Below are 27,388 nucleotides of genomic sequence, written 5' to 3'. Positions count from 1 at the left end.
CCTGGTGCAGAGTGCCGCTATCGCCAAATAAACATACACCCCATCCAGTCTAGCGTTACTTCCTCGCTGCAAGTTCGTGAACTGTGGGCACACACCGTCCATCATAACACTACCTAGATCGTCTAGGTTATTTTCTGACACCAATACGTTCAACACTTCAGCACTTTTGTCACGCAACCACGCCGGAACTCGACAACGAGGAGCAAGAGGGCGTTCTAGGCATTATGAGTCTTAAAATTAAAAAAAGAAGATGCCAAAAAGAAGCGCAGGTCTCACCGAGACTTGAACTAGGATCGCTGGATTCAGAGTCCAGAGTGCTAACCATTACACCATGAGACCACTTTTTTTTTCTTTATTGCATGGAAGAACTTCTGTAGAAAGGAGGAAACTTCAATAAGACTAGTTCGCGTCTCAAGTTACCGGGCTGCTTAATATGAGCCCCCCATAGCCCTAACTCACCACTGCATCCCCATCAAAACATCAAAATTCAGGGAGGCACACACAAGCATCTAGGCACGGCAGCCAGCTTGGAGGTTCGTCGCGAGCAGCATATACACTCCTCACCAACGCACACTGTTCCCGAAACACAGATTTGGACGATCTTGGTGGCTCGGCATGTCTGTCCATCATACGGCTTTTCCAAAGACTGAACAGTCCCATCAACACAAACACGTCATAAGGCACAACAGAGTTTTTGTCAACAGGCAGAAATCTAATAGTGTATGGTGTAATTTCAATGTCCTTCTTAAGAGTTCGTTGTAGTATGTCCCAAAAGAACATGGCATCACGGCACAGGATGAAGCAATGATCAATTGTCTCAGGCACGTTACACAGACGACAATTCACATTCCAGGGTACAAACATCCCCTTGTCATTAAGAAATGTCTTGACAGGCAGCGTCGCTGTGTGTAGTTTGAAAAAGAACGTTTTAGCGGCTGCCTGAATGCACATCCGCCTAACACGCTTTAGAACACTGATGTCCAAAGACCCCAGATAAGGCTGCCGATACAATGGTGTAGGGAACAAAGACTCAGTGAGAGCCTGGGTCATCTGCTTTCTCGAGAGGCTAAACAGGTAATCTAAAGAGAAGCGCACAGTGAGAAAATTGAAAGTGTCATCATCATCATTTCATCATTTATTATACCCTTAAAGGCCTCTGTTGAGGCATTACATAAGGGGGGGGGACAAAGCAAATGCAACTAAGAATAATACGTTAATACAACAAAACATAATGCAATACAATAAAATGAAAAACGATACATCACAATACAACGTTGGTCAATAATGAAGGGCACAAGGCTGAATTAGGCGGTAACAACTACAACAACAACAAGAAAAATAATAAGTTAACTGGGTGAAGTTTGAGAAGTGTCTTTTATTCAGTACAGTGATTAATTAATGCCTGTCGAAATTTAGTAGCGTCGCGCTCGTTAACAATGTAGTCGGGTAGCAGGTTCCAATTTTCTATTGCAGTTGGAAGAAAAGATTTATTAAATGCCAAGGTCGATCCATGTATACGTTGAATGCTGAGGAGGTTAAACAGGCGGCGCGATGTTCTGATGGGAGCTAGTAATAATGTGTCACGAAGATCAGGAAAATTGTAATATAACTTATGAAAGAGGCAGAGTCGTGCGATTTTCCGTCGGAGCTCTAGTGGCGGGATGTTAAGTGAAGATTTAATACTGGTGATACTGCTGTGTCTATTGTAATTTGAGGATATAAAACGGCAGCAACCTCCATAAGAAATCCCCATAAAGTCCCCTCACGAGCCTGCACAGTCGGTGCGAATAAGTAAGGCAAATGAAAACTAAGCCGCCTAATGAGCACAGCTACCAGAAACGGGTCGTTTGCCGATTTGAAAAAGAAAAAACGGGAAACGAGTTGATGCGCGAACAGGTGAACAAGGCCCACTCCACCACCCTCTAAGGAAGGAACAAGTTGTCACGCCTCATCGGCTCCCATTGAGAGCGCCAAACGAATGCTGCAAATATTCTATGTATTGCTTGCACCTTCCTCCTCGCACAATGCAGGACTTGAAGGACATACGCGAGCTTTGCAAACAAAAAAATGTTACAGACCTGTGCCCTCGCAAACACTGAGAGTTCCCTACCCATCCAAGCCTGTGTTTGCCGCCGTAGAGTTACAGTTTGTGAATCCCAGTAGGCTGTACTGTTGCGAACTTGGTGCAGCGGAACGCCTAGGTACTCAAGAGGGCTACAGTTCCAGCATATACCACCGAACTGGCTTGGCCTAGTTCCCCAATGACCCAACCAAAAGCCTTTGGATTTCTCTAAATTAAGAGCCGCGCCTGATACATCGCAGAACTGTTTAGTCAAGTTTAGAGCCTCGAGTACACTCTTTTTGTCAGAACAAAAGAGGGCGACATCATCAGCGTAAGCTAAAACTTTAACTTCACATTGAGCCAGAGAGAAACCGCGGATAGCTGCGCTGTTAATTATACTGAGACAGAGGGGTTCCAGATATAGGGCAAACAACAATGGAGACAGTGGACATCCTTGACGAACAGATGCTTCTAGTGGTACTGGTTTCGTTAGCTCCTGATTAACAATAACCCTTGTATAGGAGTTCTTATAGCACAGCCTTATGCCTTTGAGCAAGACGTCACCAATATTTGCATACTCCAAGACCGCGAACAAGAAATCGTGCCGAACTTTATCAAACGCCTTAGCCAAGTCAATTTGAATCAGAGCTACTTGGCCTATCTCATCTGATACTGTCTCTAATACTGAACGTGCAATATGGATATGTGTTTGAATACTGCGGCCTCTAATACCACAGACCTGATGCGGACCTATCAAGTCCATAATGACGAGCTGCAGACGACTGCTAAGAACCTTGGCAAAAATTTTGTAATCAACATTGCAAAGGGAAATTGGACGATATCCCTCAACAGTTTTCAACCGATTAGTATCTTTGCTTTTGGGAATAAATATTGTGTGCCCAGAATAAAAAGTGGGAGGCAGGACACCCACATCATAAGATGCTTTGAAAACTTCCATCAAAACAGGCACTAGGCAAGGCGAAAATGTTTTATAGAATTCGCTAGTAATACCATCTGGCCCAGGAGATTTCTGGCTCTGCAGGGCAGAAATGGCTGATTGAATTTCATCCAAAGTGATAGGTCCCTGCACTATAGCACACTTCTCATCATCAAGTCGAGGGAAGTTTCCGAGCAAGGAACTGTAATCGAAACCCTGACTTGGATCTTCGCAACTGCCAAACAGCTTCCGATAATAGTCGAAGAAAGCAGCAAAAATACCAGGCGCATCACTGTATGTGCAATCACCATACTGAATTTCCAATATTTCCTTCGCAAGAGCATTCTCTCTTTCATCACTCAGGGCCCGACGAGAAGGTTGCTCATCAAGAAACCTTCGGGACCTAGATCGTATCAAGGCCCCCTTATATCTGTCTGTCGCAAATTGTTGAAGCTGTGCTTTTACGTTATTAATCTCTTCGAGATAGGCACCCGGGCTTACCCTCTCTAGCTCATGTAGCTCCGTTAGGGTGCGCCCAAGCTCACGAAGGTGGTGTCTCTTCAGGAAAGCGATTCTTGCTGAGGCCTCAATTGCCAAGTTTTTGATCTCCTGTTTAAACAAGTCCCACTTTTGAAAAATGGAAAGATCACGGCGTGACCATACGTCCTTCAAACAAGTAGGTACAGCACGCTGAAAGATTTCGTCTGAGAGCAGACAGTTATTCATCTTCCACAACTCCCATCGAGGGTGAAGTACATGCCGAGTGTACTTTCCTATCTGAAGAGACACCACACAGTGGTCACTGAAGAAAATGGGCCGCACCCAGTAGCCAAACACACTTGCTAATGCGTCAACAGAAACGTAAATTCTGTCAAGGCGAGCATTAGAGGAAAACTGAAAATGAGTGAAATGTATACTGTCGCCTTTTTCCTGCCCCACATCCACAAGACTATATTCAGAAACCAAATCGGTAAGTAATACAGCACTATGGTCGTATCTCTTACATACCACTGAACGGTCCTCATCCCTACAAACGCAATTAAAATCTCCCAACAATATAATTTTGCGGTCCGTGCACAAATGTTCAACTAATGACAGAAAAAAAAGCCTTCTATCGCGCTGCTTTGTGGGGGCATAAACACAAATAATGCGCCACTGTACACCTGAAATTGTGAGATCACAGCATATAAGTCGCCCCTCGTCATCTATGCAATAAGACATGGCTGTCATCTCTAGCGTGTTCGCCAGGAATAGCATACAACCTCCGGATAAGCCTCTCGCGTGGCTAACAATAATGCTGTATTCCGACAAAAAAGGCTCAAGAGCAGCTGCTGTCTCTTCATCAGAGGACAACTTTGTTTCCTGGATAGCGGCTACACACACACTCCATTTCTTTAAGAGATGCCGTACCTGCTGTTGCCTCCTACGATTACGCATACCCCTAACGTTAAGGGTAGCGACTTGATATGCTGCGACGCTCGCCATTTTGGTGCCAGTCTTAACAAACGCCATCCCCTGGAATGTGGTGGCCCGCCGCCAAATTGGCGGCCTTTCGGGCAGACATCGCCCTCCTCTTTAACACCACCCTTCCCGTGGCCTCTACACATTGTGCCTTCTGGTCAGCGCCATCGATACACACCTCGTCAGCATCTGCAGGACGTTTCAAAGGTGCGGTGCTGTCCATGTCTTCCTCTGAGACAGCCAAGGCCTCGGCCCACGAACCCGAGGGGAGCACATCACTCGCTGCCACACTGACAGCCGACAGAGAACCTGACACGCCAGAGATCGACGCCATACACGTCTCACCGTTACCCGCCAATGACGAAGCAGAATCAGCATCAGAGGAGAATCGGCGAGCATTCACTGGCTGTATCGCCTCGACTGACTCCACAGGAGGCATATCCGGACGTTGACCTGTGGCAACGAGGTGTTCCTGTGTAGCAAGCACAGCAGTCTCTGTAACACTCACGGGGGGGCCCGGGTCCGGCGGTTTTCGTCCTGGAGGCGTGGATGCTAGATGGCCAGTCGCTTCATATTCCGTGTTGTTTTGAGGTGTTGAAGTCTTCTGTTCCCCATCTATTCGATGCTCATGACTTAGTTCTCCGGTCGCGTCCACAACCTCAGACACATCCATAATGTGTTCTGATGCCACGTCATCTTCCCGTGACCACTGACCTTGACGCAGCCTGTCAGCGTAACTCAAGACACAGTTCTCCGCAGTATGGCCAAAGCGTCGGCACTGAGTGCATCGAGGCGTGCGACACTGGCGCCGGACATGTTCAACCCGGCTACATCGGAGGTCTCCCTGGGATAAGGACTAATGCCTGCACTCCATAAACATTAAGTGTGTGTGGAATGGTGCTAGCTGACACTCCATCCTTGAGTGTGAGGGAGAGTTCACGGTTCGCCGTTTCCATATGCTCCATCCCTGGGCACCGCCACTTTTCACGCTCCACAGACTGGACCGTGCCATAAGGCTCTAATGCTTCCACAATCCTCCGGTGTTCCATATAGCGGGAAAGCCAAAGGAGCTTAACCTTGACGTTCTTAGTATCCGGGTCAAACACCATGCACCGTAGTCCTTTGACAGGAAACTCCGCTTTGTTAACAAGCTTCTGTTTGGAAGAACTACTCTCGCAGGTAACCATCCACACGTGGCTCATTTGGTATTGACTAATGCACAAAATTTCCCGGAGATCCAATATCTGTGCGAGTGCGTCACGGAAGTCAGGTGCTCGGTACGGGCGACCCTTAAGGTCAGCATGCAGGAAAACGGCATTAAGGACAACATTACCGGTTGGCAATCGGGGAAGGACAACTTTGTACGAGTCCGTAGTGTCCTGAGACGTCGGTAGACCTCGGCCAACGGCCGATGCGCTGTTTCCAGCATGGAGCATGTTGAAGCACAGCCGCTCAGAACGGCTTCTTTCTTTCCACACTTTCCGACGCCGGGAATCGAACCCGGGCCTCCTGGGTGAGAGCCAGGTATCCTAGCCACTAGACCACGCCGGAACACGGCAACGAGGAGCAAGAGGGCGTTCTAGGCATTATGCGTCTTAAAAAGAAAAAAAAATACCAAAAAGAAGTGTAGGTCTCACCGAGATTTGAACTCGGATCGCTGGATTCAGAGTTTTTTCTTTATTGCCTGGCTTTGGCTCATAACATTTAACCAAAAAAAAACATTCAACAAAAAACACACAAAACACTATGTACATAAGACACTGTCGTGGTCAGCCAGCATGAGTCTGGCTTCGTCATTCTAAAATTCACGAAGCATACAGAGCGGCTCTAGCCTCAAGAGCCACTCCGAAGGCTCCGCAGCTGCTTTCTGGATGGCCAGAAAGAAGTCCATTCTTTCCCGAAAATAAATTCGGGCAGGTCGTGCGTCTTTGTCACAATAATAGCCTGCCATTCTGGAGCGCCATATACAGTGGAGGCCCAAGAGCATTATGAGATCAAATGATACCCCATCCTCATTGTCTGTGCTTAACTCAGAGTGCTAACCATTACACCATGAGACCGCACTTTCCGACGCCGGGAATCGAGCCCGGGCCTCCTGGGTGAAGGCCAGGTATCCTTGCCACTAGACCACGCCGGAACACAGCAACGAGGAGCAAGAGGGCGTTCTAGGCATTATGCGTCTTAAAAAGAAAAAAAAATACCAAAAGAAGTGTAGGTCTCACCGAGATTTGAACTCGGATCGCTGGATTCAGAGTCCAGAGTGCTAACCATTACACCATGAGACCGCACTTTCCGACGCCGGGAATCGAACCCGGGCCTCCTGGGTGAGAGCCAGGTATGCTAGCCACTAGACCACGCCGGAACACGGCAACGAGGAGCAAGAGGGCGTTCTAGGCATTATGCGTCTTAAAAAGAAAAAAATACCAAAAGAAGTGTAGGTCTCACCGAGATTTGAACTCGGATCGCTGGATTCAGAGTGCTAACCATTACACCATGAGACCGCACTTTCCGACGCCGGGAATCGAACCCGGGCCTCCTGGGTGAGAGCCAGGTATCCTAGCCACTAGACCACGCCGGAACACGGCAACGAGGAGCAAGAGGGCGTTCTAGGCATTATGCTTCTTAAAAAGAAAAAAAATACCAAAAGAAGTGTAGGTCTCACCGAGATTTGAACTCGGATCGCTGGATTCAGAGTGCTAACCATTACACCATGAGACCGCACTTTCCGACGCCGGGAATCGAACCCGGGCCTCCTGGGTGAAAGCCAGGTATCCTAGCCACTAGACCACACCGGAACACGGCAACGAGGAGCAAGAGGGCGTTCTAGGCATTATGCGTCTTAAAAAGAAAAAAAAATACCAAAAGAAGTGTAGGTCTCACCGAGATTTGAACTCGGATCGCTGGATTCAGAGTCCAGAGTGCTAACCATTACACCATGAGACCGCACTTTCCGACGCCGGGAATCGAACCCGGGCCTCCTGGGTGAGAGCCAGGTATCCTAGCCACTAGACCACGCCGGAACACGGCAACGAGGAGCAAGAGGGCGTTCTAGGCATTATGCGTCTTAAAAAGAAAAAAAATACCAAAAGAAGTGTAGGTCTCACCGAGATTTGAACTCGGATCGCTGGATTCAGAGTCCAGAGTGCTAACCATTACACCATGAGACCGCACTTTCCGACGCCGGGAATCGAGCCCGGGCCTCCTGGGTGAAAGCCAGGTATCCTAGCCACTAGACCACGCCGGAACACGGCAACGAGGAGCAAGAGGGCGTTCTAGGCATTATGCGTCTTAAAAAGAAAAAAAATACCAAAAGAAGTGTAGGTCTCACCGAGATTTGAACTCGGATCGCTGGATTCAGAGTCCAGAGTGCTAACCATTACACCATGAGACCGCACTTTCCGACGCCGGGAATCGAGCCCGGGCCTCCTGGGTGAAAGCCAGGTATCCTAGCCACTAGACCACGCCGGAACACGGCAACGAGGAGCAAGAGGGCGTTCTAGGCATTATGCGTCTTAAAAAGAAAAAAAATACCAAAAGAAGTGTAGGTCTCACCGAGATTTGAACTCGGATCGCTGGATTCAGAGTCCAGAGTGCTAACCATTACACCATGAGACCGCACTTTCCGACGCCGGGAATCGAGCCCGGGCCTCCTGGGTGAGAGCCAGGTATCCTAGCCACTAGGCCACTCCGGAACACGGCAACGAGGAGCAAGAGGGCGTTCTAGGCATTATGCGTCTTAAAAAGAAAAAAAATACCAAAAGAAGTGTAGGTCTCACCGAGATTTGAACTCGGATCGCTGGATTCAGAGTCCAGAGTGCTAACCATTACACCATGAGACCGCACTTTCCGACGCCGGGAATCGAACCCGGGCCTCCTGGGTGAAAGCCAGGTATCCTAGCCACTAGACCACGCCGGAACACGGCAACGAGGAGCAAGAGGGCGTTCTAGGCATTATGCGTCTTAAAAAGAAAAAAAATACCAAAAGAAGTGTAGGTCTCACGGAGATTTGAACTCGGATCGCTGGATTCAGAGTCCAGAGTGCTAACCATTACACCATGAGACCGCACTTTCCGACGCCGGGAATCGAACCCGGGCCTCCTGGGTGAAAGCCAGGTATCCTAGCCACTAGACCACGCCGGAACACGGCAACGAGGAGCAAGAGGGCGTTCTAGGCATTATGCGTCTTAAAAAGAAAAAAAATACCAAAAGAAGTGTAGGTCTCACCGAGATTTGAACTCGGATCGCTGGATTCAGAGTCCAGAGTGCTAACCATTACACCATGAGACCGCACTTTCCGACGCCGGGAATCGAACCCGGGCCTCCTGGGTGAAAGCCAGGTATCCTAGCCACTAGACCACGCCGGAACACGGCAACGAGGAGCAAGAGGGCGTTCTAGGCATTATGCGTCTTAAAAAGAAAAAAAAATACCAAAAAGAAGTGTAGGTCTCACCGAGATTTGAACTCAGATCGCTGGATTCAGAGTCCAGAGTGCTAACCATTACACCATGAGACCGCACTTTCCGACGCCGGGAATCGAACCCGGGCCTCCTGGGTGAAAGCCAGGTATCCTAGCCACTAGACCACGCCGGAACACGGCAACGAGGAGCAAGAGGGCGTTCTAGGCATTATGCGTCTTAAAAAGAAAAAAAATACCAAAAGAAGTGTAGGTCTCACCGAGATTTGAACTCGGATCGCTGGATTCAGAGTCCAGAGTGCTAACCATTACACCATGAGACCGCACTTTCCGACGCCGGGAATCGAGCCCGGGCCTCCTGGGTGAAAGCCAGGTATCCTAGCCACTAGACCACGCCGGAACACGGCAACGAGGAGCAAGAGGGCGTTCTAGGCATTATGCGTCTTAAAAAGAAAAAAAATACCAAAAGAAGTGTAGGTCTCACCGAGATTGGAACTCGGATCGCTGGATTCAGAGTCCAGAGTGCTAACCATTACACCATGAGACCGCACTTTCCGACGCCGGGAATCGAGCCCGGGCCTCCTGGGTGAGAGCCAGGTATCCTAGCCACTAGGCCACTCCGGAACACGGCAACGAGGAGCAAGAGGGCGTTCTAGGCATTATGCGTCTTAAAAAGAAAAAAAATACCAAAAGAAGTGTAGGTCTCACCGAGATTTGAACTCGGATCGCTGGATTCAGAGTCCAGAGTGCTAACCATTACACCATGAGACCGCACTTTCCGACGCCGGGAATCGAACCCGGGCCTCCTGGGTGAAAGCCAGGTATCCTAGCCACTAGACCACGCCGGAACACGGCAACGAGGAGCAAGAGGGCGTTCTAGGCATTATGCGTCTTAAAAAGAAAAAAAATACCAAAAGAAGTGTAGGTCTCACGGAGATTTGAACTCGGATCGCTGGATTCAGAGTCCAGAGTGCTAACCATTACACCATGAGACCGCACTTTCCGACGCCGGGAATCGAACCCGGGCCTCCTGGGTGAAAGCCAGGTATCCTAGCCACTAGACCACGCCGGAACACGGCAACGAGGAGCAAGAGGGCGTTCTAGGCATTATGCGTCTTAAAAAGAAAAAAAATACCAAAAGAAGTGTAGGTCTCACCGAGATTTGAACTCGGATCGCTGGATTCAGAGTCCAGAGTGCTAACCATTACACCATGAGACCGCACTTTCCGACGCCGGGAATCGAACCCGGGCCTCCTGGGTGAAAGCCAGGTATCCTAGCCACTAGACCACGCCGGAACACGGCAACGAGGAGCAAGAGGGCGTTCTAGGCATTATGCGTCTTAAAAAGAAAAAAAAATACCAAAAAGAAGTGTAGGTCTCACCGAGATTTGAACTCAGATCGCTGGATTCAGAGTCCAGAGTGCTAACCATTACACCATGAGACCGCACTTTCCGACGCCGGGAATCGAACCCGGGCCTCCTGGGTGAAAGCCAGGTATCCTAGCCACTAGACCACGCCGGAACACGGCAACGAGGAGCAAGAGGGCGTTCTAGGCATTATGCGTCTTAAAAAGAAAAAAAATACCAAAAGAAGTGTAGGTCTCACCGAGATTTGAACTCGGATCGCTGGATTCAGAGTCCAGAGTGCTAACCATTACACCATGAGACCGCACTTTCCGACGCCGGGAATCGAGCCCGGGCCTCCTGGGTGAGAGCCAGGTATCCTAGCCACTAGACCACGCCGGAACACGGCAACGAGGAGCAAGAGGGCGTTCTAGGCATTATGCGTCTTAAAAAGAAAAAAAATACCAAAAGAAGTGTAGGTCTCACCGAGATTTGAACTCGGATCGCTGGATTCAGAGTCCAGAGTGCTAACCATTACACCATGAGACCGCACTTTCCGACGCCGGGAATCGAACCCGGGCCTCCTGGGTGAGAGCCAGGTATCCTAGCCACTAGACCACGCCGGAACACGGCAACGAGGAGCAAGAGGGCGTTCTAGGCATTATGCGTCTTAAAAAGAAAAAAAATACCAAAAGAAGTGTAGGTCTCACGGAGATTTGAACTCGGATCGCTGGATTCAGAGTCCAGAGTGCTAACCATTACACCATGAGACCGCACTTTCCGACGCCGGGAATCGAACCCGGGCCTCCTGGGTGAAAGCCAGGTATCCTAGCCACTAGACCACGCCGGAACACGGCAACGAGGAGCAAGAGGGCGTTCTAGGCATTATGCGTCTTAAAAAGAAAAAAAATACCAAAAGAAGTGTAGGTCTCACCGAGATTTGAACTCGGATCGCTGGATTCAGAGTCCAGAGTGCTAACCATTACACCATGAGACCGCACTTTCCGACGCCGGGAATCGAACCCGGGCCTCCTGGGTGAAAGCCAGGTATCCTAGCCACTAGACCACGCCGGAACACGGCAACGAGGAGCAAGAGGGCGTTCTAGGCATTATGCGTCTTAAAAAGAAAAAGATACCAAAAGAAGTGTAGGTCTCACCGAGATTTGAACTCGGATCGCTGGATTCAGAGTCCAGAGTGCTAACCATTACACCATGAGACCGCACTTTCCGACGCCGGGAATCGAACCCGGGCCTCCTGGGTGAAAGCCAGGTATCCTAGCCACTAGACCACGCCGGAACACGGCAACGAGGAGCAAGAGGGCGTTCTAGGCATTATGCGTCTTAAAAAGAAAAAAAAATACCAAAAAGAAGTGTAGGTCTCACCGAGATTTGAACTCAGATCGCTGGATTCAGAGTCCAGAGTGCTAACCATTACACCATGAGACCGCACTTTCCGACGCCGGGAATCGAACCCGGGCCTCCTGGGTGAGAGCCAGGTATCCTAGCCACTAGACCACGCCGGAACACGGCAACGAGGAGCAAGAGGGCGTTCTAGGCATTATGCTTCTTAAAAAGAAAAAAATACCAAAAGAAGTGTAGGTCTCACCGAGATTTGAACTCGGATTGCTGGATTCAGAGTGCTAACCATTACACCATGAGACCGCACTTTCCGACGCCGGGAATCGAACCCGGGCCTCCTGGGTGAGAGCCAGGTATCCTAGCCACTAGACCACGCCGGAACACGGCAACGAGGAGCAAGAGGGCGTTCTAGGCATTATGCGTCTTAAAAAGAAAAAAAATACCAAAAGAAGTGTAGGTCTCACCGAGATTTGAACTCGGATCGCTGGATTCAGAGTCCAGAGTGCTAACCATTACACCATGAGACCGCACTTTCCGACGCCGGGAATCGAACCCGGGCCTCCTGGGTGAGAGCCAGGTATCCTAGCCACTAGACCACGCCGGAACACGGCAACGAGGAGCAAGAGGGCGTTCTAGGCATTATGCGTCTTAAAAAGAAAAAAAAATACCAAAAGAAGTGTAGGTCTCACCGAGATTTGAACTCGGATCGCTGGATTCAGAGTCCAGAGTGCTAACCATTACACCATGAGACCGCACTTTCCGACGCCGGGAATCGAACCCGGGCCTCCTGGGTGAGAGCCAGGTATCCTAGCCACTAGACCACGCCGGATTTTTTTCTTTATTGCCTGGCTTTGGCTCATAACATTTAACCAAAAAACACTCAACAAAAAAACCACCAAACACTATGTACATAAGACACAGTCGTGGTCAGCCAGCATGAGTCTGGCTTCGTCATTCTAAAATTCACGAAGCATACAGAGCGGCTCTAGCCTCGAGAGCCACTCGGGAGGCTCCGCAGCTGCTTTCTGGATGGCCAGAAAGCAGTCCATTTTTTCCCGAAAATAAATTCGGGCAGGTCGTGCGTCTTTGTCACAATAATAGCCTGCCATTCTGGCGCGCCATATACAGTGGAGGCCCAAGAGTATTATGAGATGAAATGGTACCCCATCCTCATTGTCTGTGCTTAAATAACGAATTCCCTGCGCGTCAAGTGGTAGCTCTTTCTTTATTGTCCTTTGTAACACATCCCAAAAATAAACCCCTTCCCAGCAATGCAAAAAAACATGGTCTATTGTTTCGGGCTGTTTACAAATTAAGCAGTTCGATCCACACGGTAAAAAGAAATCCCTTTCCCCCAAAAAACTATTTAACTGGGAGTGTCCCGGTGTGTAATTTAAAAAAGAAGGTCTTTACTCCTGGTGGCACCTGCATTTTCTTCACCCTTTTTAAAACATCAGCTCCAGGACCTCCACTGTACAAGGCCCTGTACATAGACTCTGGGAAAACAATATCACAAAGATCATGGTACAACTTCTTTCTTTTAGTTTCATACAAATAATCGCTAGAAAAACGCGTTGAAAGAAACCTAACACTTGCTACAATCTATTTGTAGTAACCGAAAATTCCACCCGAGAGCTCTTCTGTGGTAACAACAAACTGGGGCAGCAATCGCCGCAGCCTCACCTGGCACACGGTGCGCAAGAACGGGTGTGAGACGTCGCGAAAAAACAAAAAACGGTTCACCAGCTGCCTTAAAAAGAGGTGCCCTAGCCCCAACCCCCCGTCTTTTACCCGCCGGAACAGGTTCGTTCGGCTGCAACGTTCCCATTCGGAAGCCCATATAGAGACGGCAAAAATCCGGTGTATCTTCTGAATGTGCACCCGAGAGCAATGCAAAACCTGCATCACATACCAGAGCTTGCTAATAAAAAACAGGTTGCAGACTGTAGCTCTGGCGAAAATGGTGAAATTGGTGCCTTTCCACTTTCCAGCTCTGTCACGTGCTTCTTTCGTTTGCTGTTTCCAATACTCCTCGCTTTCGCGATAAGCATCGAGCGGAACGCCCATATACTTGCCCGGTGTCGTCGTCCACGGTACGTTGGCAAAATGGTCCGGGTGGGATGGCCACCATCCATGCCAGAGTCCGAGGCATTTGGACCAATTAACCTCGCTACCGGTGACTTCGCTGAACTCGCGTACACCCCCGACAGCTTCGCTTATGCTCTCCTGATCAACCGTGAATACAGCAACGTCGTCAGCATACGCCAGCAGCTTAACTTCAGCAGCTTGTAAGCTAAAGCCATTAATACTTTTGTTTTCTATTATTTTCCTACACAGTGTTTCGATGTAAATACAAAATAAGAGAGGGCTGAGGGGGCAGCCCTGACGCACCGAACGCTGCACGCTAATGGGGGCCCCCAGGCACTTGTTAACAATCAATCTTGTCGTGCAGTTTCGATACGCCAGGGCTACACCCTCGCGGATAACTGAACCGACATTCACATGGTCTAAAACGGAAAACAAGATTTCATGAGAAGCACAATCAACAGCTTTTTCGAGATCAATCTGAAGCATAGCCACCCGCCCATTAATTGCATCGCAGGTTTCAAGTACACTGCGTGCTTTGTGAATGTTGGAAAAAATCGATCGCCCTTTTATTCGACATGTCTGGTGGGGTCCAACAATTTCCTTTATCACTGTCTGTAGTCTTCGCGCCAATACCTTCATAAAAATTTTGTAGTCCACATTAGTGAGTGCTATCGGTCGATATGCGGTAACAGATTTTAATTTCTCTATATCATCAGTTTTCGGTATGAGTACCGTATGGGAGGTCCCAAAAGACGGAGGCAAAAAGTTTATTCCATAGGCTTCGTTAAACATTGTACATAGCACCGGGGCAATTTCATGCTTAAATTCTTTATAAAATGCCGCACTGAATGCATCTGGTCCTGGTGATTTTCCGAGGTTTAATTTATCTGTCGTGTGCTCTACTTCGCTTTGACTTATTGCTAGTTCCGTTTTCTTTTTACTTTCTTCGTTCAGCTGTGGCATTGCACCAAGAAACTGATGCTTAGATGCGACTGCGGCTACCGGATGCCATGAAAAAAGGCTCTGGTAGAATTCATTAAACGCTGCTTCGATGTCGTGTCTGCCGATAAGGTATCCCCCATTCTATTTTATCGATGTTATTCCTTTCAGCGTGGGCTTTTTCTAAACGGAGAGCACGTTTTGATGGCACTTCGCCAGCAGCAGTCTCTTCCGCCCTCGCCCTCACCAGTGCTCCGCGATAACGCCGTTCTTACATAAGCTCTGTCCTTTGTTTTGTTCTCCTGACATCTTATATCCATTTACGAGGCTCTTTGCATTCCTGCTTCAGCAACGTTTCCAGTAGTGCCCTTAACTCAGCTTCGTCATTTTTTTCTTTATACCGGATACAAGTGGCCCTTTCTATTGCTTTGATTTTTAAAGATTCTTTACTTAGCTCCCACTGTTGCCAAATCTTGAGGTTCTTGCACGGGTTTATTTTTCCTATTTTATCCTTTACTGCTCGGTAGTAGACATCCTCGCGAAGAAGAGTGTTCTTTCGCTTCCGCATTTCCCATGAAAATGCCTTGCTTCGCTTCACACTTCCCAGGCAGCACTCAACTAAACAGTGGTCTGAGAAGGACACTTCCACAACTTTATACTGGCTTTTATACTGGCTGCATTCAGGGGCAAGGTCAACTGCTGCATAAATGCGGTCCAGCCGTGCATGGCTTGAGCCCTGAAAATGGGTCAACTTCACTGCCCGCGCACCCTCAAGATATTCAGCCACATCCTCGAGGCTTCCGTTCTCAATCATTCTCATCAACACTTCAGGTCTCGTTCGGGTCTTTTGCCTCGACGGCCTCAGGTTCTGGTGGGCACACCCCGTTCCCTGACGTCGCGTTAGAAATGCCGAGGGAGTCTGCCGTCGGCGGTTGGCTTGCTGGTTCGTCGGCCGCCTTGGTGCTATCCCTGTAACTCACAGACGTGGCAAGCGTTGAAGCCGACTTGCCCGGCTCATCCGTGCCAGTCGCTGCTTCCTCCGCCTCGGCGACGTCCATGAGTTCCGCGGTGTCGTTCGCTTTTCCGAGCCCGGTAGCCGACGCGTAGGTACGGACGCAGTCCGCGTCCGCTTGTCTATTGCGCCTGCACTGGGAACACCTGGGCACCTTGCAGTCGCGGCCAACGTGACCCGTGCCGCGGCAACGCAGGCACTGCATCGGTCGCCCGGGCACAACCATGAGGGCCAATTCACCGGCTACTCGCACCTGGCGTGGCAAATCATCTATTTTCATTCCCGGCTTCAACTTGAGTAGCACGGTCCTGGTGGTTGAGCCTTTCTCCTTCATCCCTTGGACGCGCCAACGCTCCCGCGTCACCTCCATCACGTTTCCGAACGCCGCGAAAGCAGTCCGGATGTCGTCGCCAGCCACGCCATGCAGCATCCAATGCAGGCGCAGCTTTACCTGCTAATACTCCAGGTCAAAAATGATGCACCGGCGTCCTTTACCTTGTAGCACTTTGAAGGCAGCAAGTTTCTTCGCCTCTTCGGCACTGCTGAACGTCACCGCCCACACATGATTTATCTGATACGAACACAACGCCACGACGTCGGGGAGCGCACCAACATTGGCGAGGGCGTCCCGAAAATCTTCCACCCTGTAGGGTTTCGCTCGGACGTCACCGTGAAGAAACACCGTGTTAAGAACAACACGTCCTGTTGGCAGAGTAGGAAAAACAATCTCCTACTTGTTATCTGCGTCGGCATTAAACCTGTTTCCGCGGCCAACAAGGGCCGCTATCGCCGCTCCGCCAGAGCTCATGATCCTGCGTCCCCAGCGAACGGTAGCCGGAATTAGAATGCCACTATACCACGCCGGAACACGATGACGAGGAGCAAGAGGGCGTTCTAGGCATTATGCGTCCTAAAAAGGAAAAAAGAAAGAATGCACAGGTCTCACCGAGATTTGAACTCGGATCGCTGGATTCAGAGTCCAGAGTGCTAACCATTACACCATAAGACCGCACCTGCCGACGCCGGAATCGGACACGGGCCTCCTGGGTGAGAGCCAGGTATCCTAGCCACTTGACCACGCCGGAACTTTTTTTCTTTGTTGCCGGTATTTTGTCCCACATGATAAAACTCATTCATTTATAAACACTAAAACACAATCAACATCTCTGTTAAAAAAAACGGCCGCCAAACTTCTGCGGACACGCTCATGCTAAAATTCCTTCATCGCCAATAATAATTCAACACGTGACAGCAACTCTGGAATGCATTCAAGCATCTTTTTCTCCTAAACAAAATTGCTTATGCTTTCTTTAAAATGTTGACGTGCCAGTCTTGCATCGAGATCTGCTTGCCTTACTGCCATTCAGCATTTCCAAATGCTGTGTAGGGCAATTAGCATGATCAAATAAAATGGAGTACCGTCATCACTTTCAATTGGCAAGGAGCGAATTCTATACCCATCGAGAGGGAATTCTTTTTTGATTGTGCGCTGGAGCACATCACAAAGGAACACAGCATCCCAGCATTGAAGGAATACATGCTCAATTGTCTCCTCCTTTCTGCATATTGTACAGTTAGTGCCCCAGGAAACGAAAAAACCTCTTTCAGCCATCCACGGTTTGACAGTCAGATTTCCAGAGTGTAATTTAAAAAAGAATGTCTCAACCCCAGTCGGGATTAACATTACCTTAACACGCTTTAGTACCTTTTTACCTATACCTTCCCTTTAAAGAGACCGATATAAAGCCACGGGGAGAACCGCACTACAAAGGTCCTTATACAGTTTTTTCCGGTTGACTTCACTCAGGTATTGGAGGGAAAACCGCGTCGTCAAAAACCTACATGAAACCACAACTTCGCGTAGAAAACCATACACTCCACCGGGCATACTGCCAACAGAGACAACCATATTAGGCAAGTGCTTCCACAGACGAAGTTGACAGACAGTGTGTAGGAACGGGTGCTTAACGTTCCGAAGAAATAAAAACCGATTGACAACCTGTCTCAAAAACAAATGTGAAAAACTGATTTCGAACTCGTAGAAATAAATTGGTGCAGCTTGATCTTTCCCAAGAAGATTCCCGCACGAACACTGAAAACACCCGATGAAATTTTTGGATATGAGCCCTGGAGCAATGCAAGGCTTGGGGGACATACCAAAGTTTGCTCACTAAAAATATGTTGCAAATTGTGCCTCTCGAGAACATTGACCAATTCCATTTATCTACTCTCTTCCTCATTTTATCCACTTCACTCCTCCAATAGGCTTCGCTGTCTTTGTAACACTCAAGGGGAACTCCCAAGTATTTAACAGGAGTCGCAGTAAAACTCATGTTGGCAAAAGTGTCTGGGGCCTCCGGCCAATCCCGTGCCAGAATCCTAGGCACTTACTCCAGTTTACCGCGCTGCCATTGGCCACACAAAAGCATTTAACACATTTTAGCAGCCTGTGTTACACTGTCGTAATCATTGCAAAACATGGTTATGTCATCCGCATAAGCCAACAATTGAACTTCTAACTGACGCAGTTTAAAGCCGCGCATACAATCGCTCTGTATGACGCTCAAACAAAATGACTCTATATACAAATAAAACAACAGTGGCGAAAGAGGGCAACACTGGCGCACAGAGCGCTTGACTGGAATGTGTGCACCCACCACCTTGTTGACAATTAGACTTGTCGAGCAATCCTGGTACGCCATGGCGATCCCGTCGCGCAAAATTCTACCCACATTCACATGACCTAGAATGCGCAGCAGAATTTCATGAGGCACTCTATCCAACGCTTTCTCCAGGTCAATTTGTGTGCCTATTGCGTGCCCATTGCGCCGCAGCATTCGAGGATACTACGCGCTGCATGTATATTTGAGAGGATAGATCGGCCTTTAATACCGCATGTTTCATACGGCCGATAATGACTGCCTGCAATCGCTTAGCCAAAATTTTCCTCATTATCTTATAGTCTTCAGTTTTGAGGCAAATTGGACGGTAAGAAGTTACTCTGCGCAATATAACGGGGTCTTCTGATTTCGGTATAAGAACTGTGTGGGAGAATGTGAAGGACGGCGGCAGTACATTGAGATCAAATGCCTCATTATACACAGCAGCTAATAGTGGTGAATATATTCCTTTTAGACGTTTATAAAAAGCTGAGGTAAGACCATCCGGGCCCGGAGACATTCCCGGCTGCATACTTTCAATAGCGCTTTTCACTTCCTCTTCTGAAATAGCTTCCTCCGATATTTCCTTCGAAGTCTCGTCTAGGCTTGGCATCAACAAAATGAAGTCCTTCTTGAAACGATCAATGCCATCTGAGCAGTTGGCAAATAACCCACTATTGTGCTCGAAGAAAGCACGTTCAATGTCTTCTGCTGTGTCACTAACGTTTCCACCAACTTCAATTTCCGCTATCTGATTGCGCCGCGCGTACCACTTTTTTTACGGAACTTCCCCCGCTATCAGCTTTTCAGCCCTTGCTCCCACCAGAGCAGCGTGGTATCTTCCGATATCGAACTGTTCTAATTAATGCTTTAGTGCGCTAATATCGTCCATGAACATGCCGGGTCTGCTACGCTCTTCACTGATCATTTTTTTCCAAGTTTCTGCGCATCGTTTTTTACTCTGCCCCTTCTTGTCTGCATATAGCACTCGCCCGCTCTAATGCTTTTATTTTAACTGTCTGCTTGAAGTTCTCCCATTTTTCTCTGCACTTCGTGTTACCCGTATGATTCATTGCTTCAACTTGCGCCGTCACGTCCGCCGTAAAAATTTCATCATCCAGTAATTTTGAATCCAATTTTCATAACTGCCACTCGAAGCTTTCTTTCGTGCTTGCTACTAAAAAACTGACTAAGAAATGATCAGTAAATGAAATAGCGCTCACTCGGTACTCCTTGCAAAAGGGTATCAAATCAAGGCATATATATACGTATGCTCTATCCAAACGAGCGTGGCTCGAAGCCTGAAAATGGGTGTACTGTGTATTTCTTCCACCACTAAGGCATTCAGCCACATCCGCCAAACTACTGTCCCCTATTATCTCATTTAGGGTAGTGGTGCTTGCATCCTTGTACGGTCGGGCACTAGTTTCATCCCGGGCTGAAAGAACGCAGTTGAAATCACCAATAAGAATGACCAACCTGTAACACTGGGTATACTGTTTTAGCTGTTCAAGAAACCTCTTCTTTCCCAAGCAAAAGTCAGCGCATACAAACAGATTAAACGCCACTCCAAAGACGATAACAAGAAAACAAGAAATAACACACAATAAACCGCCCTGACGTGCATGACGTAACGGCTTCTATTTTGGCTCATCAGACTCAGTCGGACAAACAATGCGCATCCTGAAGAATTTACCACGGAATGGCTTGCAATACCACAGTATCGCGCTACGAATTGCCGCACCATGCCCGGGGTTTCCACGTCGCCCTCGACTTTCGTCTCCTGCACTGCTAGAATGTCAAGGTCAAAGTCGCTTAACAGGCGCTACAGTTGACACTGCTTCCTCCTTGAGGCAAGCCCACGGACATTTAAAGTTGCCACGCGAATTGACTTATCCATAGTCATCACAGCAAGGCGGGAAAAAACCGGGGCATGGCGCTTACCTCACAACTCGGGTTTGATCCTGAGTGCGTTAGCACAGGGCGGTCCTCACGGCGGCAAAGGCGGCGTTTCCGCCGTCTTGCGCGCCGCCGAAGTGATCGGCAGCGGCCGAAAGGAAGGACGCCGTCCGACAGTAGACTTGGCTGGCGGCTCGTCCACAGCAACGGCCCTAAGCTCCTTCCCATTTTCGCCTGCGTCGTGAGGCCGCTTTGTAGCGGCATTAATACTGTCGCTGTCCATCACGGTCATCGGTGCCGGCTCGGTGGGTGGTTTCTCGCCTCCTCCGGGAGAGGGGTGGCCCGTAGTGCTTGCCTCATCCTTCTCGTTCCCGCCTTCTGCGTCGTCATGTCGCCGCTTGTCTGCGGGTTTATCCCCACCTTCAATTAGTTGTTCCCCTTGAATGTTCAACGATGCACCTTGCGTAACCAGGTTACGGCTCGTCCTTGCTGTTTCCTCTGAGTCTTCCTCGTCCATCAGGTGGTCCGATATGTCGTTTGCCTGCACTGGTCCGGCTACGCTGGCGTACGTCTTTGCGCAATCAGCATCGACGTGGCCGAAACGACGACAACGACTACAGCGCGGCACTTTGCAGTCGCGACGTATGTGCCCGGTGCTCTTGCAGCGCAGACACAGAGGAGCGCGGCCCGGCACAACAACAAGAGTTAGCTCTCCGGCTATCTTGAGCTGATGCGGAATATCGTCTATTTTGACGTCGGCATGCAATTTTAGCCCAACTGTACGAGTCGTCGACCCTTTTTCAGTGACACCGAGCGCCCGCCACTTCTCCCGGGTCACTTCCAACACCTTCCCGTAGGGCGACAGTGCCACGCGAACGTCTTCGTCGGTAACGCCATGCAGCAACCAGTGCAGCTTTACGCGAACCTCTGGGTTATTCGGATCAATGAGCAAACACGGGCGATCCTTTACCTTCACGTCGACAGCCAAGGGCCACTTCTGAGCAGCATCAGCAGTTGTCATTGTCACAGCCCACACTTGGTTCATTTGATACGCCCCCACCGCCAAAACGTCGGGGAGCGCACCAAGGTTGGCCAAAGTGTCCCGGTAGTCTTCAACATGATAGGGCCGGGCTCTTGGATCGCCGTGCATGAAAACAGTGTTGGCGACGATGCGTCCGGAGGGCAGATTGGGCAGAACAACCTGATAATCTTCGGCAGCATCAGGAAAAAAACTGTTACCGCAGCCCGACTGGGCCGCTGAAACCGCTCCGACGGAGCCCATCAAAACACGCCCGTCACGCTCGGGGGCCGGAAGTGGAATCATTACACCATGGAACCGCACCTTCTGACGCCGGGAATCGAGCCCGGGCCGCCTGGGTGAGAGCCAGGTGTCCTAGCCACTAGACCACTTTTTTTCTTTATTTCCTGGCTTCGGCATAGCACAAGAATGACCAGAACAAAATTGCTGGACAAAATGAACACATGGTATTGATACAGCCAGCCTGCCATGGGCTGGTTTCGTCACATTAAAACTCCTTTAGGGCCATCAAAGGCTCCACCCTTGACAACCACTCGGAAGCATTGCCAGCAGCTTTGACCCTCACAACAAACCGATGCACAGTTTCACAAAAATAAATTCGTGCTGGCCGTGCGTCGGGAGCACAGTAATATCCTGCCATTCACAAGCGCCAAATACTGAGGACGTCCAGTAACATTATTAAATCAAATGGTACTCCATCCTCGTTATCAATGGACAGATACCATATTCCATGGGGGTCAAGACCTAGCCACTAGACCACGCCGGAACGAGGAGAAGCGGCGCAAGCGGGTGCTCAAGAAACGCCCAAGGCAGTTTAAGTGCGAAAAAGAAAAAAAAGAAAAAAAGCGCAGGTCTCACCGAGATTTCAACTCTGATCGCTGGATTCGGAGTCCAGAGTGCTAACCATTGCACCATGAGACTTTTTTCTTTATTACCGACTTGGAAAATACACACAATCACAGAAAAAGGCAGCACTGCTATATACAAGGAGATAAAAGCACTTGTTTAGTTCTGTCTAGTGCATTGCAGTTAAAAATGCCTCGTAGAGGACAGCTCGTCCAAGACCGGTAACCAATCGGGAGGTTCATTTTGTGCCCTGAAAACATCCCTGATGTACATCACACTCTCAGCGGAATACTGCCGAGCGGGACGTATAACAACATGTTCATGTCTTAAATCCATTATTGTTTTCCACACGCTGTGTATGCACAGCAGTATCATCATGTCACACGGCACTCCTTCAGGTGAAGTACATGACAGAAAACGTATCCCAAAAGCTTTATCGACAAATCTTTTTTAAAGCTCGCTGAAGAATATCCCACAGGAAAACTGCCTCGTGGCAGTCGAGAAAGATATGTTCAATAGTTTCTGTTTTTTTACAAATAATACAGTTAACACTCCAACGCACAAAGAGACCTTTGATTTGCAGCCGTGGCTTCACTATCAGAGTGCCAGTATGTAATTGAAAGAAGAAAGACTTGGCCGAAGCTCTGATTGGCATTCTTTTAACAGTTTTAAGGACATCACGCTCAGAAGCCAATTTATACACAGCACGATACACAGATACGGGCAAGAACACATGACGTAGATCCTCATATAGCGTCTTCCGCGAGACTTTGGCCAAATACTCTTCCGAAAACCTCGCCTGGAGAATACGAAAGGATGCGACAACTTCGTGCAAAAATGGACTTAACGCTGTTGTGCTCGATACAGTGGACACTATATATTCAGGCAGTGAATGACATAATCGCACCTGTATTAGTTTCCTTAGAAAATGATCACTTTGATCGCGCAAGAAAAAAAAAACCGGGTAACTACTTGTTTGAGAAATAAATGCGATAGCCCGAGACCCCCGTTCCGTACGGCATGGAATAGGTTGCACCGGCCTGTACGTTGCCATGTAGAGGCCCATACAAACACCGCGAATACTCGGTGCAGCTTCTGCACCGCCGCTCTTGCCATGCACAACGCTTGCAAAACAAAATATTTTAGCAACCAGAAATACATTACACACAGTGGTTCTCGAAAACATGGAAAAATTGTGCCCTCTCCATTTAGCTGTCTGAGATTTAACTCGCTGTGTTTCCTCGTCCCAATATTCTTTACTTTTCCGGTAATGCATGAGAGGGATTTCAAGGTACTTTCCAGAGGTTATCGTCCATTGCATTTGGCAGAAAAATTCTGGAGTGTGTTCCCAGTCTCCATGCCAGAATACTAAGCATTTTGTTCAACTCACTGCGCTACCAGTTACCCTACAGAACTCCGCGGTTTCCTTAACAACTTCACGCTCACTGTCCTAGTCGGCACAAAACACTGCGATGTCGTCTACATAGGCCAAAACCCTAACTTCCGCATCAAAGAAGGTATACCCTCGAATGTTTGGTCCCGTAAGGAGTCTCAAACAGAATGGCTCCAAGTAAACGGCGAAGAGGAGGGGCGAGAGTGGACAGCCTTGTCGGACAGAAGACAGCACTGGTATGCTTTCACTTAAATCCCTGTTTATAACTAATTTAGCGAGGCACTCTTTATAAACCATTTTCACGCCGTCAGCGATGACAGAGCCGACGTTCACATGCTTCAAAAGCGCGAACAGGATATCGTGTCCGAACCTGTCGAATGCCTTCTGCAGATGTAATTGCAGCATAGCTAAGCGGTCATGCATTGCCTCGCAACATTCCAGGACACTTCTTGCTGTGTGTATATTTGTGAAAATTGACCTGTCTTTTATGCCGCATGTTTGGTGCGGTCCTACGAGTGACGTGATAACATTTAACCGACTGGCAAGCACCTTCATGTATATCTTATACTCGACATTTGTTAGACTTATAGGACGATAGTTTTCGACGCAGAGTAACCTAACAGGGTCCTCAGTTTTGGGTATTAATACTATGTGAGAAATCCTGAAAGACGGAGGGGTCTTGTGTTCATAGCATTCAGCTATCACACGCTGTAGGCAAGAAGCCATTTCAGCTTTAAAAAACTTGTATATGGCGGCACCAAAGCCGTCCGGCCCAGGTGACTTACTGGCACCTAATTCGTCAATGGCTGCTTCTATTTCTGACACACTTATAGGTCTCTCAAGAGTCTGCTTGACGTCATCATCCAGAACAGGCATGAGCGGAAGAAAGTCAGCTCTGAAGTTTCCAATAGCATTTAGTTTCTGACTAAGCAGCTCTCTATAATATTCCAAAAAGGCCCGCTCCACCAACGCCTTTTCACTGGTAACTTGATTGTGATAACAAATTTTGTTTCTCTTTTTTCTCCGCGTGCCCTTTTTCTTCGCACAGCGCTCGTTTTGCGGGCGTTTTACCCTGCCAGAGCCTCCTGGCACGTTCCCTTATCACCGCGCCGTGGTACCTCTCTTTATCAATAACTTCAAGTTTACTTTTTATTTCTTTTATTTCTGGCGCGAACGATCCCGGCTTGAAGCTTTCTGCGCTTAACAAATACTTTAGTTAGGTTTGGAGCTCTTTTTCTTACTGTCTTTGATTGTGTCTCAGTTCACACGCTCTTTCTATCGCGGCGCGTTTAAGATTACATTTAAATTGTTCCCATTGATATATGAAATTTCCCGATGTTCTCAGCAACAAGTCGCTGACATATTCCTTTGTTTTAGCAACAAATATTTCATCTTGCAATAACTTCTCATTGAATTTCCATAGCTCCGAGTTAAATTTTGCTAGTTTCTCTTTTCTACCAAAGGTGGCCATAACCAAAGAGTGATCAGGAAAGCTTACATGTCGGATTTGATAACTGCAACAAACTGGCACCAACTCAACAGGGACATACATGCGGTCAAGTCTTGCATGAGAAACAACTTGAAAGTGCGTGAAATTTGGTTGGTCTTCTGGTGTTAGCCCAATGCCAATGTCCTCTAGCCATTTTCATTAACGATTTGCAGTAACAGTTCTGCACTAACGTCCCGTGAAGTTTGTTTAGTAGTTTTGTCTTCCGGTCTGCAGACACAAAGTCTCCAAGCAATATAACACGCCTTTCGCATGCCACGTATGATTCAACACTTTTAAAGAAACCTTCACGTTCATGACATCTACTCGGTGCATAGGCACATACAGCTCTCCATGGCATTCCAGAAAAAAGAAAATCACAGACTATAAGCCGCCCCGAATCACAGGTTATCACAGATTCAACTATTGCGCTAGAATTACGGATCAAAATAACACAACCCCCCGACTTTTCCACCGCATGACAAACGCACACGTTGTACCTATTACGGAAAACTTAAACCATACGTTCAGTTTCTTCTACACTTTCAATTTTCGTTTTTTGGACAGCCAGCGGATCGATATCGTTATATAATAAAAGACGATTTAGCTGTTGCTGTCTTCGTCGGGTTGATAGGCCTCTCACATTCAGTGTCGCGGCCCGTAGGCTACTTTCTAGATTGGCCACCATTGAAAGCATGTGGAAGTAGCCGAAGAAGTTACTCACGTCTCAATTACAGGAAGTCATGTTGCAAGTCCCTAATTCTCTCGCGCTGTTCGCGTGCACGTCGCAGTAGCCGGAAGGTGACTCCAGGCAGACACTGTTCCCGGTCACCGACCGAGACTCCGCTGCTGTGTTTGAAGCGCCACCCCCGCTACAGCGGAGGCATTGCAGCCGTAGCCCTCCGGTCAGTTGGCACATTAGGCTTCGGTTTGAAAGACGGCTGCCGTACTTGAAGGGTCTTTAGCGGGGTTTCTTCGTTCCCGTCCACATCTTTGATGGCTTCACCGTTGCGGTCGTCGTGCGCCCGCTTTGCTGGCACGCTCGAATTCGGGGGCATGTCGACGTCGTCCGTTTCGCATGCGGTACTCTGCTGCGAATGGGAAGCTGGTTCTCCATCGGAGACGTCGCGTAGCTTCCCTACGTCTGTCGTCGCAGCATAGTCGGACGTTACGTTCACCACGCCACAGTCCGCATTCCATCCGGCCCGGGGAGTTCAGGGGGCGTATCCTTCGAGGTCCCTTCAATGCTACCTTCCCGCGTGGCTTCCGCGGCGTCTACCTCATCCATCAGGTGCTCTGCCATCTCATCCTTTCGGGCCGGGCCTGCCACACTCCCGTATGTACGCACACACTGGGTCTCGTCATGGTCGAAGCGGCGGCAGATTCCGCAACGCGACACACGGCACTCTCGACGTATATGCCCAGTGCCTCGCCACCGAAGGCAGAGAGGAGCTCTACCATGGACGTAAACAAGGGCAACAACCTCGGCGACACGTAGCTGGGGCGGAAGGTCCTCAATAGTAAGGCCTGCGTTTAACTTGAGCGTTACGGAATGCGTCGTCGACGCTTTATCGACGCAGCCGCTCACCTTCCACTTGTTTTTAGCTATATCGGTCACTTTTCCGAAAGGCGCCAACGCCGACCGCACGTCGTTGTCGCGCATACCGTGTAGCAGCCAGTACAGCTTCAGCCGGACGCCTTGGTTGCTTGGATCTATGACCACACAGCGGTGCTCCTTGACGTCGAACGCCTCGCCCTGCAAAATCTCCTTTTCCCTTTCTTCGTCCTTCAATGTTACCGCCCACACGTGATTCATTTGATAAGCACCGAGGGCAACTACTTTCGGCAGCAGTGACAGACGCTATAGAACGTCTCGGAAAAGTTCAACACGGAAAGGCCGCGCTTGAGTGTGGCCATGCAAATAAACTGTAAAACGAGCTTTTTGGGCAAGTTGGTTACTTTGCTTCCACATAACTGCAGCGTAAAAAAATTACGAGCACAAAAAAGGGGAGAAACACATACGACACGGACAAAAGCTGCACTCACAACTGATTTTATTTCGCCAGGAATGGGAAATATAAAGGTTCCGCCGCGGATGCGCGCGCAGCAAGTACACGTACCTCGATCACAAAAACCAAAAACCAAAAAACCAAAAACAAAAACCAAATCCAAAAACTAAAAGCAAAACTTTATCACACCGTGAAACCCATCTTATCGCCTGGCAGAGAAAAGGTCACATTTCGCTTTATACAAATGAACAGAAGTATCGCTTACGCAAAAAACGCCCTTTTTCTTTATATGGTAAGCTTCCAGTAGTTCACGTGCAGTTTGATCTTTGCTTTTGCCTAAAATCCTGGCACCTTCAAAAATGCGGCGAACAATCCTGACAAGACCTGCAATGTTTAACTAAATTAACATCTTCATCTCTCTCTAAATTTCTTTCATGCTC

The 27,388-nt window shown here is 48.7% G+C and overlaps 1 protein-coding gene and 53 non-coding genes across 54 annotated transcripts; all 54 read right to left on the bottom strand.

The window, feature by feature from the left end:
* Positions 1–267: 267 nt before the first annotated feature.
* Positions 268–339, bottom strand: TRNAQ-CUG (transfer RNA glutamine (anticodon CUG)). Its single transcript has one exon. It is a non-coding gene; the product is annotated as a tRNA-Gln (tRNA).
* Positions 340–5,939: 5,600 nt separating this feature from the next.
* On the bottom strand, positions 5,940–6,011 carry TRNAE-CUC (transfer RNA glutamic acid (anticodon CUC)). Its single transcript has one exon. It is a non-coding gene; the product is annotated as a tRNA-Glu (tRNA).
* Positions 6,012–6,525: 514 nt separating this feature from the next.
* Positions 6,526–6,597, bottom strand: TRNAE-UUC (transfer RNA glutamic acid (anticodon UUC)). The gene has a single exon. It is a non-coding gene; the product is annotated as a tRNA-Glu (tRNA).
* A 76-nt stretch (positions 6,598–6,673) lies between these two features.
* TRNAQ-CUG (transfer RNA glutamine (anticodon CUG)) lies at positions 6,674–6,745 on the bottom strand. The gene has a single exon. It is a non-coding gene; the product is annotated as a tRNA-Gln (tRNA).
* A 5-nt stretch (positions 6,746–6,750) lies between these two features.
* TRNAE-CUC (transfer RNA glutamic acid (anticodon CUC)) lies at positions 6,751–6,822 on the bottom strand. Its single transcript has one exon. It is a non-coding gene; the product is annotated as a tRNA-Glu (tRNA).
* Positions 6,823–6,966: 144 nt separating this feature from the next.
* TRNAE-CUC (transfer RNA glutamic acid (anticodon CUC)) lies at positions 6,967–7,038 on the bottom strand. Its single transcript has one exon. It is a non-coding gene; the product is annotated as a tRNA-Glu (tRNA).
* Positions 7,039–7,183: 145 nt separating this feature from the next.
* Positions 7,184–7,255, bottom strand: TRNAE-UUC (transfer RNA glutamic acid (anticodon UUC)). Its single transcript has one exon. It is a non-coding gene; the product is annotated as a tRNA-Glu (tRNA).
* A 76-nt stretch (positions 7,256–7,331) lies between these two features.
* Positions 7,332–7,403, bottom strand: TRNAQ-CUG (transfer RNA glutamine (anticodon CUG)). Its single transcript has one exon. It is a non-coding gene; the product is annotated as a tRNA-Gln (tRNA).
* Positions 7,404–7,408: 5 nt separating this feature from the next.
* TRNAE-CUC (transfer RNA glutamic acid (anticodon CUC)) lies at positions 7,409–7,480 on the bottom strand. The gene has a single exon. It is a non-coding gene; the product is annotated as a tRNA-Glu (tRNA).
* Positions 7,481–7,555: 75 nt separating this feature from the next.
* On the bottom strand, positions 7,556–7,627 carry TRNAQ-CUG (transfer RNA glutamine (anticodon CUG)). The gene has a single exon. It is a non-coding gene; the product is annotated as a tRNA-Gln (tRNA).
* Positions 7,628–7,632: 5 nt separating this feature from the next.
* TRNAE-UUC (transfer RNA glutamic acid (anticodon UUC)) lies at positions 7,633–7,704 on the bottom strand. The gene has a single exon. It is a non-coding gene; the product is annotated as a tRNA-Glu (tRNA).
* A 75-nt stretch (positions 7,705–7,779) lies between these two features.
* TRNAQ-CUG (transfer RNA glutamine (anticodon CUG)) lies at positions 7,780–7,851 on the bottom strand. The gene has a single exon. It is a non-coding gene; the product is annotated as a tRNA-Gln (tRNA).
* Positions 7,852–7,856: 5 nt separating this feature from the next.
* On the bottom strand, positions 7,857–7,928 carry TRNAE-UUC (transfer RNA glutamic acid (anticodon UUC)). Its single transcript has one exon. It is a non-coding gene; the product is annotated as a tRNA-Glu (tRNA).
* Positions 7,929–8,003: 75 nt separating this feature from the next.
* TRNAQ-CUG (transfer RNA glutamine (anticodon CUG)) lies at positions 8,004–8,075 on the bottom strand. The gene has a single exon. It is a non-coding gene; the product is annotated as a tRNA-Gln (tRNA).
* Positions 8,076–8,080: 5 nt separating this feature from the next.
* TRNAE-CUC (transfer RNA glutamic acid (anticodon CUC)) lies at positions 8,081–8,152 on the bottom strand. The gene has a single exon. It is a non-coding gene; the product is annotated as a tRNA-Glu (tRNA).
* Positions 8,153–8,227: 75 nt separating this feature from the next.
* Positions 8,228–8,299, bottom strand: TRNAQ-CUG (transfer RNA glutamine (anticodon CUG)). Its single transcript has one exon. It is a non-coding gene; the product is annotated as a tRNA-Gln (tRNA).
* Positions 8,300–8,304: 5 nt separating this feature from the next.
* TRNAE-UUC (transfer RNA glutamic acid (anticodon UUC)) lies at positions 8,305–8,376 on the bottom strand. Its single transcript has one exon. It is a non-coding gene; the product is annotated as a tRNA-Glu (tRNA).
* Positions 8,377–8,451: 75 nt separating this feature from the next.
* On the bottom strand, positions 8,452–8,523 carry TRNAQ-CUG (transfer RNA glutamine (anticodon CUG)). Its single transcript has one exon. It is a non-coding gene; the product is annotated as a tRNA-Gln (tRNA).
* Positions 8,524–8,528: 5 nt separating this feature from the next.
* Positions 8,529–8,600, bottom strand: TRNAE-UUC (transfer RNA glutamic acid (anticodon UUC)). The gene has a single exon. It is a non-coding gene; the product is annotated as a tRNA-Glu (tRNA).
* Positions 8,601–8,675: 75 nt separating this feature from the next.
* TRNAQ-CUG (transfer RNA glutamine (anticodon CUG)) lies at positions 8,676–8,747 on the bottom strand. The gene has a single exon. It is a non-coding gene; the product is annotated as a tRNA-Gln (tRNA).
* A 5-nt stretch (positions 8,748–8,752) lies between these two features.
* TRNAE-UUC (transfer RNA glutamic acid (anticodon UUC)) lies at positions 8,753–8,824 on the bottom strand. The gene has a single exon. It is a non-coding gene; the product is annotated as a tRNA-Glu (tRNA).
* A 77-nt stretch (positions 8,825–8,901) lies between these two features.
* TRNAQ-CUG (transfer RNA glutamine (anticodon CUG)) lies at positions 8,902–8,973 on the bottom strand. The gene has a single exon. It is a non-coding gene; the product is annotated as a tRNA-Gln (tRNA).
* Positions 8,974–8,978: 5 nt separating this feature from the next.
* Positions 8,979–9,050, bottom strand: TRNAE-UUC (transfer RNA glutamic acid (anticodon UUC)). Its single transcript has one exon. It is a non-coding gene; the product is annotated as a tRNA-Glu (tRNA).
* A 75-nt stretch (positions 9,051–9,125) lies between these two features.
* Positions 9,126–9,197, bottom strand: TRNAQ-CUG (transfer RNA glutamine (anticodon CUG)). The gene has a single exon. It is a non-coding gene; the product is annotated as a tRNA-Gln (tRNA).
* Positions 9,198–9,202: 5 nt separating this feature from the next.
* Positions 9,203–9,274, bottom strand: TRNAE-UUC (transfer RNA glutamic acid (anticodon UUC)). Its single transcript has one exon. It is a non-coding gene; the product is annotated as a tRNA-Glu (tRNA).
* A 75-nt stretch (positions 9,275–9,349) lies between these two features.
* TRNAQ-CUG (transfer RNA glutamine (anticodon CUG)) lies at positions 9,350–9,421 on the bottom strand. The gene has a single exon. It is a non-coding gene; the product is annotated as a tRNA-Gln (tRNA).
* A 5-nt stretch (positions 9,422–9,426) lies between these two features.
* On the bottom strand, positions 9,427–9,498 carry TRNAE-CUC (transfer RNA glutamic acid (anticodon CUC)). The gene has a single exon. It is a non-coding gene; the product is annotated as a tRNA-Glu (tRNA).
* Positions 9,499–9,573: 75 nt separating this feature from the next.
* Positions 9,574–9,645, bottom strand: TRNAQ-CUG (transfer RNA glutamine (anticodon CUG)). Its single transcript has one exon. It is a non-coding gene; the product is annotated as a tRNA-Gln (tRNA).
* Positions 9,646–9,650: 5 nt separating this feature from the next.
* TRNAE-UUC (transfer RNA glutamic acid (anticodon UUC)) lies at positions 9,651–9,722 on the bottom strand. The gene has a single exon. It is a non-coding gene; the product is annotated as a tRNA-Glu (tRNA).
* Positions 9,723–9,797: 75 nt separating this feature from the next.
* TRNAQ-CUG (transfer RNA glutamine (anticodon CUG)) lies at positions 9,798–9,869 on the bottom strand. Its single transcript has one exon. It is a non-coding gene; the product is annotated as a tRNA-Gln (tRNA).
* A 5-nt stretch (positions 9,870–9,874) lies between these two features.
* Positions 9,875–9,946, bottom strand: TRNAE-UUC (transfer RNA glutamic acid (anticodon UUC)). The gene has a single exon. It is a non-coding gene; the product is annotated as a tRNA-Glu (tRNA).
* Positions 9,947–10,021: 75 nt separating this feature from the next.
* On the bottom strand, positions 10,022–10,093 carry TRNAQ-CUG (transfer RNA glutamine (anticodon CUG)). Its single transcript has one exon. It is a non-coding gene; the product is annotated as a tRNA-Gln (tRNA).
* A 5-nt stretch (positions 10,094–10,098) lies between these two features.
* On the bottom strand, positions 10,099–10,170 carry TRNAE-UUC (transfer RNA glutamic acid (anticodon UUC)). The gene has a single exon. It is a non-coding gene; the product is annotated as a tRNA-Glu (tRNA).
* Positions 10,171–10,247: 77 nt separating this feature from the next.
* Positions 10,248–10,319, bottom strand: TRNAQ-CUG (transfer RNA glutamine (anticodon CUG)). Its single transcript has one exon. It is a non-coding gene; the product is annotated as a tRNA-Gln (tRNA).
* A 5-nt stretch (positions 10,320–10,324) lies between these two features.
* Positions 10,325–10,396, bottom strand: TRNAE-UUC (transfer RNA glutamic acid (anticodon UUC)). Its single transcript has one exon. It is a non-coding gene; the product is annotated as a tRNA-Glu (tRNA).
* Positions 10,397–10,471: 75 nt separating this feature from the next.
* On the bottom strand, positions 10,472–10,543 carry TRNAQ-CUG (transfer RNA glutamine (anticodon CUG)). The gene has a single exon. It is a non-coding gene; the product is annotated as a tRNA-Gln (tRNA).
* A 5-nt stretch (positions 10,544–10,548) lies between these two features.
* On the bottom strand, positions 10,549–10,620 carry TRNAE-CUC (transfer RNA glutamic acid (anticodon CUC)). Its single transcript has one exon. It is a non-coding gene; the product is annotated as a tRNA-Glu (tRNA).
* A 75-nt stretch (positions 10,621–10,695) lies between these two features.
* On the bottom strand, positions 10,696–10,767 carry TRNAQ-CUG (transfer RNA glutamine (anticodon CUG)). The gene has a single exon. It is a non-coding gene; the product is annotated as a tRNA-Gln (tRNA).
* Positions 10,768–10,772: 5 nt separating this feature from the next.
* On the bottom strand, positions 10,773–10,844 carry TRNAE-CUC (transfer RNA glutamic acid (anticodon CUC)). Its single transcript has one exon. It is a non-coding gene; the product is annotated as a tRNA-Glu (tRNA).
* Positions 10,845–10,919: 75 nt separating this feature from the next.
* On the bottom strand, positions 10,920–10,991 carry TRNAQ-CUG (transfer RNA glutamine (anticodon CUG)). The gene has a single exon. It is a non-coding gene; the product is annotated as a tRNA-Gln (tRNA).
* A 5-nt stretch (positions 10,992–10,996) lies between these two features.
* TRNAE-UUC (transfer RNA glutamic acid (anticodon UUC)) lies at positions 10,997–11,068 on the bottom strand. The gene has a single exon. It is a non-coding gene; the product is annotated as a tRNA-Glu (tRNA).
* Positions 11,069–11,143: 75 nt separating this feature from the next.
* On the bottom strand, positions 11,144–11,215 carry TRNAQ-CUG (transfer RNA glutamine (anticodon CUG)). The gene has a single exon. It is a non-coding gene; the product is annotated as a tRNA-Gln (tRNA).
* Positions 11,216–11,220: 5 nt separating this feature from the next.
* TRNAE-UUC (transfer RNA glutamic acid (anticodon UUC)) lies at positions 11,221–11,292 on the bottom strand. The gene has a single exon. It is a non-coding gene; the product is annotated as a tRNA-Glu (tRNA).
* Positions 11,293–11,366: 74 nt separating this feature from the next.
* On the bottom strand, positions 11,367–11,438 carry TRNAQ-CUG (transfer RNA glutamine (anticodon CUG)). The gene has a single exon. It is a non-coding gene; the product is annotated as a tRNA-Gln (tRNA).
* A 5-nt stretch (positions 11,439–11,443) lies between these two features.
* Positions 11,444–11,515, bottom strand: TRNAE-UUC (transfer RNA glutamic acid (anticodon UUC)). The gene has a single exon. It is a non-coding gene; the product is annotated as a tRNA-Glu (tRNA).
* Positions 11,516–11,592: 77 nt separating this feature from the next.
* TRNAQ-CUG (transfer RNA glutamine (anticodon CUG)) lies at positions 11,593–11,664 on the bottom strand. The gene has a single exon. It is a non-coding gene; the product is annotated as a tRNA-Gln (tRNA).
* A 5-nt stretch (positions 11,665–11,669) lies between these two features.
* TRNAE-CUC (transfer RNA glutamic acid (anticodon CUC)) lies at positions 11,670–11,741 on the bottom strand. The gene has a single exon. It is a non-coding gene; the product is annotated as a tRNA-Glu (tRNA).
* Positions 11,742–11,885: 144 nt separating this feature from the next.
* On the bottom strand, positions 11,886–11,957 carry TRNAE-CUC (transfer RNA glutamic acid (anticodon CUC)). The gene has a single exon. It is a non-coding gene; the product is annotated as a tRNA-Glu (tRNA).
* A 75-nt stretch (positions 11,958–12,032) lies between these two features.
* Positions 12,033–12,104, bottom strand: TRNAQ-CUG (transfer RNA glutamine (anticodon CUG)). Its single transcript has one exon. It is a non-coding gene; the product is annotated as a tRNA-Gln (tRNA).
* A 5-nt stretch (positions 12,105–12,109) lies between these two features.
* Positions 12,110–12,181, bottom strand: TRNAE-CUC (transfer RNA glutamic acid (anticodon CUC)). Its single transcript has one exon. It is a non-coding gene; the product is annotated as a tRNA-Glu (tRNA).
* Positions 12,182–12,257: 76 nt separating this feature from the next.
* Positions 12,258–12,329, bottom strand: TRNAQ-CUG (transfer RNA glutamine (anticodon CUG)). The gene has a single exon. It is a non-coding gene; the product is annotated as a tRNA-Gln (tRNA).
* A 5-nt stretch (positions 12,330–12,334) lies between these two features.
* Positions 12,335–12,406, bottom strand: TRNAE-CUC (transfer RNA glutamic acid (anticodon CUC)). The gene has a single exon. It is a non-coding gene; the product is annotated as a tRNA-Glu (tRNA).
* A 4,147-nt stretch (positions 12,407–16,553) lies between these two features.
* On the bottom strand, positions 16,554–16,625 carry TRNAQ-CUG (transfer RNA glutamine (anticodon CUG)). Its single transcript has one exon. It is a non-coding gene; the product is annotated as a tRNA-Gln (tRNA).
* A 9,488-nt stretch (positions 16,626–26,113) lies between these two features.
* Positions 26,114–26,755, bottom strand: LOC144115840 (uncharacterized). Its single transcript, XM_077650344.1, has one exon. The coding sequence runs from the start codon at positions 26,753–26,755 to the stop codon at positions 26,114–26,116; it is 642 nt and encodes a 213-aa protein (XP_077506470.1).
* Between the last annotated feature and the right edge of the window lie 633 nt (positions 26,756–27,388).

Source organism: Amblyomma americanum, chromosome 1 (assembly GCF_052857255.1).
Source record: "Amblyomma americanum isolate KBUSLIRL-KWMA chromosome 1, ASM5285725v1, whole genome shotgun sequence".
Taxonomy (NCBI): domain Eukaryota; kingdom Metazoa; phylum Arthropoda; class Arachnida; order Ixodida; family Ixodidae; genus Amblyomma; species Amblyomma americanum.
This window is presented reverse-complemented; position numbering and strand designations above follow the sequence as displayed.